An 11354-nucleotide genomic window follows, 5' to 3' on the forward strand; every position below is an offset into this window, starting at 1 on the left:
AGAGAGAGACCGGGGCAGACCAGGGGAAATAGAGAGAGAGAGAGAGACCCAGGGGAGACGAGGGGAATAGCGAAAGAAAGAGAGAAAGAGAGAGTGGCCGGGGGAGACGGGGAAAATAGAGAGTGCAGGGGGAGACAGGGAATAGAGAGATCTCTCTCTCCTCTCTCCTCTCTCCTCTCTCTCTATCTCTCTGTTGCTCAGTTTCCTTCTCTCTCACCTTTGTGTGTCTCTCTGTGTCATTTTCTTTGCTCACTCCCTCTCTCTGTCTCTCTCCTCCTGTCTCTTTCTCTCTGTCTCTCCTTGTGTCTTCGTTATCACCAGATATAGTTCTGTTCAAAAATTAACCTCAAATGTTCACTTAGCTTTTCTCTGTAAAGATGCTGTGGAGCGGTCCCCCCTTGAAAGGGGATTTGCTGTTGACATGTAAGATTACCGGTGGTTAGTCTCCCTTACCCCTTCGCTCTGCGCTAACCGGTTAACCTGGTTATTGCAGCAATCATGAAGCCTCTTGACCATCCGCACGTTGTCAAACTGATCGGAATCATCGAAGAGGAGCCGGCCTGGCTAATCATGGAGCTGTATCCCTACGGAGAGGTAGGTGAGGGGGGCAGGGGTGTCACCAGGTCCAGCTGGGAGTGGGGAGAACATCTCACAGCAAGTCATTTCATTTGAGAACTCAACCTTACGTCCCATTTCACAGACGCAAATATACTTCATTAAACCCTACAACAGGGACTGTCAGAGGGTCCAGGCTGAGGGAGCACCGCGCTGTCGGAGGGTCCGCACTGAGGGAGTGCCGCTCTGTCGGAGGGTCAGTGCTGAGGGAGGGGGCACTGTCGGAGGGTCAGTACTGAGGGAGCGCCGCACTGTCAGAGGGTCACTGCTGAGGGAGCGCCGCACTGTCAGAGGGTCACTGCTGAGGGAGCGCCGCACTGTCGGAGGGTCAGTACTGAGGGAGTGCCGCACTGTCAGAGGGTCAGTACTGAGGGAGTGCCGCACTGTTGGAGGGTTTTATCTTATTCACTTGTGATACAGGGTTGTCTTTGGCTGGGCCTGCATTTATTGCCCGTCCCTAGTTGCCCATTGAGAAGGTGGGGGTGAGCTGCCTTCTTGACCCACAATGCTGTTAGGGAGGGAATTCCAGGATTTTGACCCAGTGACAGTGAAGGAACGGTGATATATTTCCAAGTCAGGATGGTGAGTGGTTTAGAGGGGAACTTGCAGGGGATGGTGTTCCCATGTATCTGCTGCCCTTGTCCTTCTAGATGGAAGTGGTTGTGAGTTTGGAAGGTGCTGTCTGAGGATCTTTGGTGAATTTCTGCAGTGCATCTTGTAGATAGTACACACTGCTGCTACTGAGCGTCGGTGGTGGAGGGAGTGGATACTTGTGGATGTGGTGCCAATCAAGCAGCTGCTTTGTCCTGGATGGTGTTGAGCTTCTTGTGTGTTGTTGGGGCTGCACCCATCCAGGCAAGTGGGGGGTATTCCATGACACTCCTGACTTGTGCCTTGTAGATGGTGGACAGGCTTAGAGGAGTCAGGAGGTGAGTTACTTGCCGCAGTATTCCTAGATTCTGACCTGCTCTTGTAGTCACTGTGTTTATGTGGTGAGTCCAGTTGAGTTTCTGGTCCATGGTAACCCCCAGGATGTTGATAATGGGGGATTCAGTGATGGTAACACCATTGAATGTCAAGGGGTGGTGGGTAGGTTGTCTCTTATTGATGAGTCGTTTTGGAAGGACAAACTTGAAAACAAAATACAGGGTTAATGGAAAGATTCTTGGCAGTGTGGAGGAGCAGAGGGATCTTGGGGTTCATGCCCAAAGTTCCCTGAAAGCTGCCACCCAGGTGGATAGAGTTGTTAAGAAGGTGTATGGTGTGTTAGCTTTCATTAATAGAGGGATTGAGTTCAAGAGCTGTGAAGTTATGCTCCAACTATACAAAAGCCTGGTTCGGGCACATCTGGAGTATTGTGTCCAGTTCTGGTCGCCTCATTACAGGAAAGATGTGGAGGTGTTGGAAAAGGTGCAGACGAGATTTACCAGGATGTTGCCTGGAATGGAGGGAAGGTCTTACGAGGAAAGGTTGAGAGAGCTAGGGCTTTTTTCTTTAGATCGACGAAGGATGAGAGGTGACTTGATAGAGGTGTACAAAATGATCAGAGGTATAGATAGAGTGGACAGCCAGAGACTTTTTCCTAGGGTGGAGGTAGCTTTTACGAGGGGGCATAGTTTTAAAGTGAGTGGAGGTAGATATCGGGGAGACGTCAGAGGTAGGTTCTTTACTCGGAGAGTGGTAGGGGCGTGGAATGCATTGCCGGAGAGGGTAGTGGAGTCGGCCTCATTAGGGGCATTTAAGCAGCTATTAGATAGGCATATGGATGATAATATAAGGTCGGGGTGGAGGTGAGATAGACCTTATGATTAGGGTAAAAGTTTGGCACAACATCGTGGGCTGAAGTGCCTGTACTGTGCTGTACTGTTCTATGTTCTATGGTCATAGCCTGGTATTTGTGTGGTGCGAATGGCGAATAGCACTTGTCACTTGTCAGGCCAAGGCTGGATATTGTCCTATGGTTGTCCCTTTGGTGGGTTAGTCTAACTAGTTTTTCTTGTAGGATCTGAGTTTTCTTGGTTCTTGTTATCTGTTGACTGACGTTAATGGCTCATTCTAGTCTGTTGTCCAGTGCAGGTAGATGTTAGCAACTTAGACTGGAAAACTAGTCAGACTAACCCACCAAAGGGACAACCATAGGTCAGACACTTGGATAAGAAACCTTTCAGACCGGAAACTGACAGACACAGAGAAATCTGTGCTAATACGTGGACTCAACTACAACCACAGAGATGCCAACAAGACAGAATTTCTAGGCACACTGGAAGCCACACTGAAGACCAACAGCATCAATGAGGAAACACAACAAGCCATAAGACAGACAGCATTCCCGACACTGAGCAGAAGGAGCAAACTTCACACACTCAACACATCAGAAAGGAAGGCCCTAGAAGGGCTGAACAAAGACAAAAACATCATAACCCTACCAGCAGACAAAGGGCACATGACAGTAATACCAAACAAACAGGACTACCTCACTAAAGCACAGACATGACTCGCAGACATAAACACATACCGGCAAGTGCAAATAGACCCGACACTGCAACTGGGTAATAAAATAATCTACACACGAAAGAGACTCAAACAGACAGGACAAATCAACAAAATAGACTCCTTAAAAATGAGACCTGAAGGGACAAATACCTCCCGATTGTCCGGCCTCCCAAAGATATACAAACCGGAAGTACCCCTCAGACCCATAGTCTCCCTCCCAGGCACACCAACACACAGGTTAGCCAAGGAGTTATAACGAAAACTAAAGCACCTCGTCAGCAGGTCCCCCTACTCAATGCACTCAGCCCAGGAGTCCCACCAATCCCTCAAGGACAAAAGAATAGATGATGACGAGACCATGGTGTCATTTGACGTTACTGCCCTATTCACATTGATTGACAAACCACTAGCAAGAGAAACACTAACAACACTACTAAAAGAATGACACCATCTCCACAGACAACATGCTGAAACTACTGGACCTATCCCTCATGACCCACTTTAACTTTAACAGCCAAATCTACGAGCAGATCAATGGGACACCCATCTCTATCTCCGGACTAATAGCAGAAGCAGTGATGCAGAGACTCAAAAGCACGGCCCTTCCCAAAACCAACCCAAACTATGGATCCAATATGTGGTCAACACTTTCATCGTCATCAAATGGACTAAACTAGAGGAGACATACCAACTAATAAACAACACTCTCACCACATCAGATTCACCAGGGAAGAGGAAAAGAACAAACAGCTCCCATTTCTGCATGTCATGGTAGAACACAGGGCCAACAGGGAATTCCTGATGAAGGTACACAGGAAAGCCACACTCACTGACCAAGTACTGAATTTCAACAGGAACCACCCCAACACCCACAAACAAAGTTGCGTGAAAACACTATTAAAATGAGCAACAACACACTGTAGCAACCCGGAACTACACCAAAAAGAAGAAGAATACTCCCACCAAGTATTTAAGGACAATGGATACTCGAACAACTGGATCCGATGATGCCTATCACACAAACAACAACAGGAAGGTACTGCACTCCCTAACACACTCATCACACTACTGTACATCAAGAACATATTCAAACTGACCACAAGACTCCTACAACCATTGGGCATCAGAGTAGCACACAAACTCACATCAACCCCACACCAACTGCTAACTCAAAACAAAGACCCCTTACCCACTATGGTCAGAACCAATGTAATATACAAAATTCCATGCAAGGACTGCGACAAACATTACATTGGACAGACAGGAAGAAAATTGGCCAAAAGAATACATGAATACCAACTAGCAACGAAAAGACATGACCAATACTCATTCACACGAATAAGGAGAACCACTGGTTCGATTGGGACAACATCAGGATCCTAGGACAGGCCAAACAGAGACAAGCACGGGAATTCCTTGAGGCCTGGTTCTCCATCAAGAGGGCCATCAACAAACACATAGAACTAGACCATATATATACACCACTGCGAAGGAAAACCGGAAATGAGGTAATCAAATCCAATGGACCCCAGAGTTTATATACCAGGCGGGAAAACATAAAAGCGCTTCATTGGAGGCTGCACTGGTGATGTTACCCAGCAGGAGAATGAAATGTCTGCAAACTAACGAACGAGCGCGGCGAGAAAACTAACCACAGCATTCACAACCCAAGCTACAAATCTACTCAAGAACCTTAGAATCAATCACATTGTCTGACTGTGGTCTCTGTTTTGTGTTTATTCAGTTGGAAAGCTACCTGGCAGCGAACAAAAACAACCTGGAAGTGCTCACCCTCATCGATTACTCCTTGCAGATCTCCAAAGCTCTCGCCTACCTTGAGGGAGTGAAAGTTGTTCATCGGTAAGTCAATCACTAGATACGGGTGATCACCTGATCACTGCTCTCTACCAGGTGTGGTCACAGGATCAATACTGACTCCAATATGAGGCTTGGGCTACTCTCCCCTGAGTTGAGGGTGGGACTAATTTGCTCCTGGGGAAATCTGGCAAGGGCTCAGTGGGCTGAAAGGCCTCCTCCTCTTATAACCAATCTGATGGTTATACAGTCACAAATAACGTCCTCCTCTGACACAAACTTGCCACTCCAAGACAGGAACAAAAACAGAAATTGCTGGAAAAGCTCAGCAGGTCTGGCAGCATCTGTGAAGAGAAATCCGTGTTAACATTTTGGGTCCTGTGATCCTTCCTCAAAATCATGCAGTGGACAGTGAAGAAGGTTACCTCTGAGTTCAATGGGCCCTTGATCAGATTGGCCAATTGGTCGGGGAATGGTAGATGGAGCTTAGTTTACATAAATGTGAGGTGCTGGATTTTGGAAAAGCCAATCAGGGCTTAGTGGTAAGAGCCTGGGGAGAGTTGCTGAACACAGAGACCTTGGAGTGCAGGTATGTAGTTCCTTGAAACTAGAGTCACAGGTAGATAGGATAGTGAAGAAGGCATTTGGTATGCTTGCCTTTACTGGTTAGTGCATTGAAAAAAGGAGACGGGAGGTCATGTTGAGTCTCTACAGGGCATTGGTTAGGCCGTTTCTGGAACACTGCTTTCAATTCTGGTCTCCCTGCTGTAGGAAGGATGTTGTGAAATTTGAAAGGGTTCAGAAAAGATTTAGAAGGATGTTGCCAGGGTTAGAGGGTTTCAGCTATAGGGAGAGACTGAATAGGCTGGGGCTATTTTCCCTGGAGTGTCAGAGGCTGAGAGGTGACCTTATTGAGGTTTATAAAATCATGAGAGGCATGGATAGGGTAACTAGACAAGGTCTTTTCCCTGGGGTGGGGGTATCTAAAAGTAAAGGGCATAGGTTTAAGGTGAGAGGGGAAAGAATTAAAAGGAACCTAAGGGGCAACTTTTTCATGCAGAGGATGGTGTGTGTATGGAATGAGCTGCCAGAAGAGGTGGTGGACGCGGGTACAATTATAACATTTAAAAGGCATCTGGATGAGAACATGAATAGGAAGGGTTTAGAGGGATATGGGCCAAATTTTGGCATGGACGAGTTGGACTGAAGGGTCTGTTTCTGTGCTGTACAGCTCTATGACTCTATTGTTTTGAAGTTGACCTCCCTCTGATAACTAAAACCCCCAGAGGAGCTCGCCTCACCTTGTTATCTGTTAAAAGAAACTGTGAAAAGTGGTATAACCTGCCTTTCACCTCCCAATCTGTTATAAACGGGAAGTTAAATGAAATGAACTGACAGTCACTCTATAATCAAGTAACAGTTTATTTATCTAACTCTAACAATAGAGTTGTGAGAAAGGTACAAATCTGGTTCAGAGGGATTGGAAGGGGCTAAGTGAGTGGGTGAAAGATTTGGCAGGTGAAATACAATGTAGAGAAGTGTATGATTATCCAGTTTGACAGGGAAGCAGAGATACAGAGAATTTCTTTAACAGTGAGAGGCTGGGGAGTGCCTGAACTTCAAAGGGATTTGTGTTTCCATCAGACGCTGAATGTTGATGTACATTTAATAGAACTGGATGCAGCTTGCTCCTATTTCTTATGTTCTTAAAGATAAATGAAATGATTATTGTCTCTAACTCTCTCTCTCTCTGTTGATATTTATTTTCTTCAATGACTCTGTCCTGCCCTCTTTCACCATTCCTTCCACCTTCACCTCAATTCGTCTTTATCCATTTCTTTCTCTCACTCTTGTCTTATTGTCTTTCTTACTCTATCTCACTTTCTCTCTTTCTCTTCCTCTCCCTCTTTCTGTTTTTCTCTCTGTCCCTCTCTTCACCTCTCTCTCTTACTCTTTGTCTTCTTCCCACTTCCTCTCCATCACTCTTTCTGTCTGTGTCTGTCTCCCTCTATCTCTCTGCCTATTTGTCCCTCTCTTCCCCTCTCCCGCTTCCTATCTCCCTCATCTTTCTGCTTCTCTCTCCCTGCCTCTTCCTCACTCGCTCCCTCTCTCGCACCCTGCCCGCTGCATCTCTCTCTCTCTGTCTGACCACCTCTCCCTTGTCTTTCCCTCCCTCAGGGATATAGCAGTGAGGAATGTTCTGGTTGCTGCTCACAATTGTGTGAAGTTGGGAGATTTTGGTCTCTCACGTTACATTGAAGAGGACAATTATTACAAAGGTAGGACAGATTCTTCCAGTCATTCAGCATTCCCACGCTCTCTGTGCCCTGACCATCGGGGCAAATGATAATATGTGAGCCATGGGCTCAGGGCTCAGAGCCCTGTCAGAGACATGAGGCATAATGCAGGCAGGACCCTCCCAGTGCAGGGCTGGTTCATAGTTGTTGGAATTTTGCTACACATAACTGGCGACTTCTTCTCATTCACAGGACTATGTTTCAAATGTATTTCACTGGGTGTGAGGTCATTTGAGATGTTGTAAAAGAAATGTTTTACACTTTCCTGGTAAAATTGTGAGCATGTGTATGGGGCATTTCAGGCTTTAGTGACATGTAAAGAGGTGATCCCAGTGGGAGATATAGTCACCACCCAAACTGCTCACTCACCTACTGGGGGGGACAGTGTAGAGAGAGCTTTACTCTGAATCTAACCCTGTGCTGTCCCTGTCCTGGGATAGTTTGATGGGGGACAGTGTAGAGGGAGCTTTACTCTATCTAACCTCATGCTGTCCCTGTCCTGGGTGTGTTTGTTGGGGACAGTGTACAGGGAGCTTTACTCTGTATCTAACCCCGTGCTGTCCCTGTCCTGGGAGAGTTTGATGGGGGACAGTGTAGAGAGAGCTTTACTCTATCTAACCTCCAGCTGTCCCTGTTGGGGACAGTGTACAGGGAGCTTTACTCTGTGTCTAACCCCGTGCGGTCCCTGTCCTGGGCGTGTTTGTTGAGGCAGTGTAGAGAGAGCTTTAATCTGTGACTAACCCTGTGCTGTCCCTGTGAAGGTAAGGCTAGATTGCTGGAATAAATCATGCGTTATCCCAATGATGACAACCATTTCTGGAGAGTGTGTGTTGAAGAGTACGGGCTCCTGTTTATTGCTGTGGGAGGCTGGGGACAGCAGTTCTCCTCCTTTCTTCACATTTTGTTGTTAATCCTGCAGCATCAGTGACACGGATGCCGATTAAGTGGATGGCCCCAGAATCCATTAACTTCAGACGGTTTACCTCCTCGAGTGATGTGTGGATGTTCGGTAAGTGATGGAGGAAGAGTACCAGTCTGTCTGTTTGTCTGTCTCAGTAGGACAGCTGTTCTGACTGTGGCATCATGACTGTAGGCAACCCCCCAGGACTGCCATCCATGGTCTGAGACTGTATGGAGAGTCAGAGTCAGTACATGTGGCAAACTAGGAAGTCCCCCAGCAATTTGCCAGGCAGTCACTGAGTTCTAGAACCCTACCCCAAGGTAACCCCATTGTAACTTCAAGGCGAGGGATGGATAAGACATTCTTATCTTCCCAGCATCTCCCAAATCCTGACTCTGAAGAATTATCTTGAAATGTCAGGACAAAAGTCTCAGATTCATCAAATTGCTCCAGCATAGAAAGAGGCCATTTGGGCTATTGCATGTGTGCCTGCCTTCCAGATGAGCAGCTCACTCCGGGCCATTCTCCCACCTTCTCCTGCAAATTCTTCCTTTCCAATTGACTCTCAGAAGGTCTCGATTAAACCTGCCTTCCCCACAATCTCAGGCAGTGCGTTGCAGACCCAAACAACTCACCACCTGAAAATACTTTTTGAAACACTAGGAAGCTCAGAGGGACAGAAGGATCTTGGGAAGCTTGTCCACAACCCCTGAAGGGGGCAGTACAGGGCAATAGGGTCATTACGAAGACAAAGGGACACTTGCCTTTATCAATTGAGGCATAGCCTGTAAGAGCAGGGAGGTTTTGCTGGAGCTGTACAGGACTTTGGCCGGGCCACAGCTGCAGTACTGTGTACGCTTCTGGTCCCCACACTATAGGGAGGATGTGATTGTACTGGAGGGGGTGCAAAGGAGATTCACCAGGATGTTGCCTGTGATGGAGCATTTCAGCGATGAAGAAAGGCTGGATAAGCTTAAGTTGCTTCCTTTAGATCAGAGAAGGCTGAGGGGGATCTGATAGAGATCTATAAGATGATGAGGGGCATGGACAGGGTGGATAGAAAGCAGCTGTTCCCCTTATTCAAAGGGTCAGTAACAAGGGACTTAATTTCAAGGTGAAAGGCAGGAGATTTAGAGGAGGGTTAAGAGGATGCAGATCTGGAATGCACTGCCTGGGTGGGAAACCTCACAACCTTTAAAAGTACTTGGGTGAGCAACTGAAATGTCAGGTCTGTGGGCCAAATGCTGCAAAGTGGGGCTAGTATCGATTAGAATTGAATTATTGTTGAATTAGCTTTATTGTCACATGTACTCTAATGAATACAGTGAAAAGTTCACAGTTGCTGCATTACAGTGCCATCTTAGGTACAAAGGTATCAATACTTTAGATCAAATTCTTAGGAAACAACAAAAAAAAGGTAAAGAAATAAATAGTCCAGCATTATAGGTCATACGAATAAATTGGAAAAACAAGCAAATAAAAAGTTCAGAATATCAGCCTTTTTGACGCAGTCCATGCTGGCACCCAGCCTGAAGGGAGATCTCCCCCACCCCACTGTTTCCTGTGCCAGACCCACCAACATAGAGATCGCCCCATCTCTTCACCACTGGGCCCACTTCGCTGACGCCGCTCGCTCTCACACTCGCCCCACGACCTCGAGTCCCTGGCTCTGCTGCCAGGCCAGGCTGCCACGGGGCCATGTTTCCACCATCGGCTGCAGATGGTACCCTGCCAGCGCCACCATCTTGAAGAGTCCACTGCCACTGGCATCACCGTCCCAATTGCTGGAGGAGCTTTGCTGTTTCTCCCAATGTCCCTCTGGGAGAACGATCCCACTGTTAGTGTCACAGGCCCCAAACGGCAAGAGAATTTAGTGTAGTTCTAGAAGCACAGACTCAATGGGCCATTGTTATGCATTGTGTGACTCTGTGATGGAATCATTAATGGCACAGAAAGAGGCCATCCTACCCGCCCACTGTCTCCCACAGAGCGATTCAGTCAGTCCTGTTCCCCACTCTATCCCCCATCTCCCTGTGAGTTTGTTTCCTTTGAGTGTCAGTCCAATTTCCTTTATGAAAGGATGTTTCTGTTTCTCCTGCCCCTGTGACCACTGAGTTCTGGCACATCACTCCTCGCTGCATAAAGAAAGCTGCCCTCACTTCCCTTGGCACCTTTGCCCAGGATGTTAATTATGTTTCCCCAGTCCGTGTGCCATCAACCAATGAGGAGAGGCTTTCCTTTGTGTACCTGATCTAATCTTATCATAACCTTCTCCACCACCAACTCGATCTCCAGTGAGAACAACCCAACCAACCTTACATGTGAACAAGCAGCTGATGTAGGCCATAAAGCCCCTCGAGCCTGCTCCACCATTCAATAAAGTCATGGCTGCTTCAATTGTAGCTTCAAATCCATATTACTGTCTCCCTCGGTAACCTTTCAGCATCCTCCCCAACACCTTGCTTCACAACAATCTATCCTTGGGTCCAAATCCTGGAATACCCTCCCTAAGGGCATGTGGGTCAACCTACAGCACATGGACTGCAGTGGTTCAAGAAGGCAGCTCACCCCCACCTTAAGGGGCAACTAGGGATGGGCAATAAATACTGGCCCAGCTGGACACATCCATGTTACTACCTCTTCAAGGGGGTAGATTTTTGACACATTGTGCTAATGTCACTGGATTAGTAACTGCAATGCCCAGCCTAAGGCTCAAAGAACAAGGGTTCGATTTCCACAACAGCAGCTGGGAGAATGTAAATTTGGTGAATAAACCTGAAATTAAAAGCTAGTGTTGTAAATGGTGACCCTAACAATTATCATAAAAACCGAAAGAACTGCGGATGCTGTAAATCAGGAACAAAAAAACAGAAGTTGCTGGAAAAGCTCAGCAGGTCTGGCAGCATCTGTGAAGAAAAATATCAGAGTTAACGTTTCAGGTCTGGTGGCCCTTAGAACAATTATCATCATTGTTACAACAACCCCTTTGGTTCACTAATGTCTCCTAGGGAAGGAAATCTGCCATCCTTACCCAATCTGGTCTACATGTGACACCAGACCCACAGCAATTTGACTTGTGCCTGCCCTCTGAAATGGCTGAGTGAGCTGCTCAATCCCAGGGCAATTAGAGATGGGCGGGGGGGGGGCAAAGAATATTGGCCGTGCCAGCACCACCATGCTCCCTTAAAGAGATCATTCATTGTGAAATTCAAAACTTTAACCCAGTCCCCACC

General features: G+C 47.1%; 1 protein-coding gene across 6 annotated transcripts in view; it reads left to right on the forward strand.

Moving 5' to 3' along the window:
• Positions 1–11354, forward strand: part of ptk2ba (protein tyrosine kinase 2 beta, a) — a 125721-nt gene that overhangs the window by 86804 nt on the left and 27563 nt on the right. For all 6 annotated transcript variants that reach the window (XR_007262860.1, XM_048600860.1, XM_048600861.1 and 3 more), the window contains exons 17-20: positions 494–594; positions 4853–4968; positions 7102–7202; positions 8140–8229. Coding sequence is in view for 5 of the 6 variants with exons in the window: in XM_048600860.1 (XP_048456817.1) it covers positions 494–594; positions 4853–4968; positions 7102–7202; positions 8140–8229 (408 nt within the window). In the remaining variant the exon portion in view is untranslated. The remainder of the gene's footprint in view (positions 1–493; positions 595–4852; positions 4969–7101; positions 7203–8139; positions 8230–11354) is intronic.

Source organism: Rhincodon typus, chromosome 9, assembly GCF_021869965.1.
Source record: "Rhincodon typus isolate 14 chromosome 9, sRhiTyp1.1, whole genome shotgun sequence".
NCBI classification, from domain to species: Eukaryota; Metazoa; Chordata; class Chondrichthyes; order Orectolobiformes; family Rhincodontidae; genus Rhincodon; species Rhincodon typus.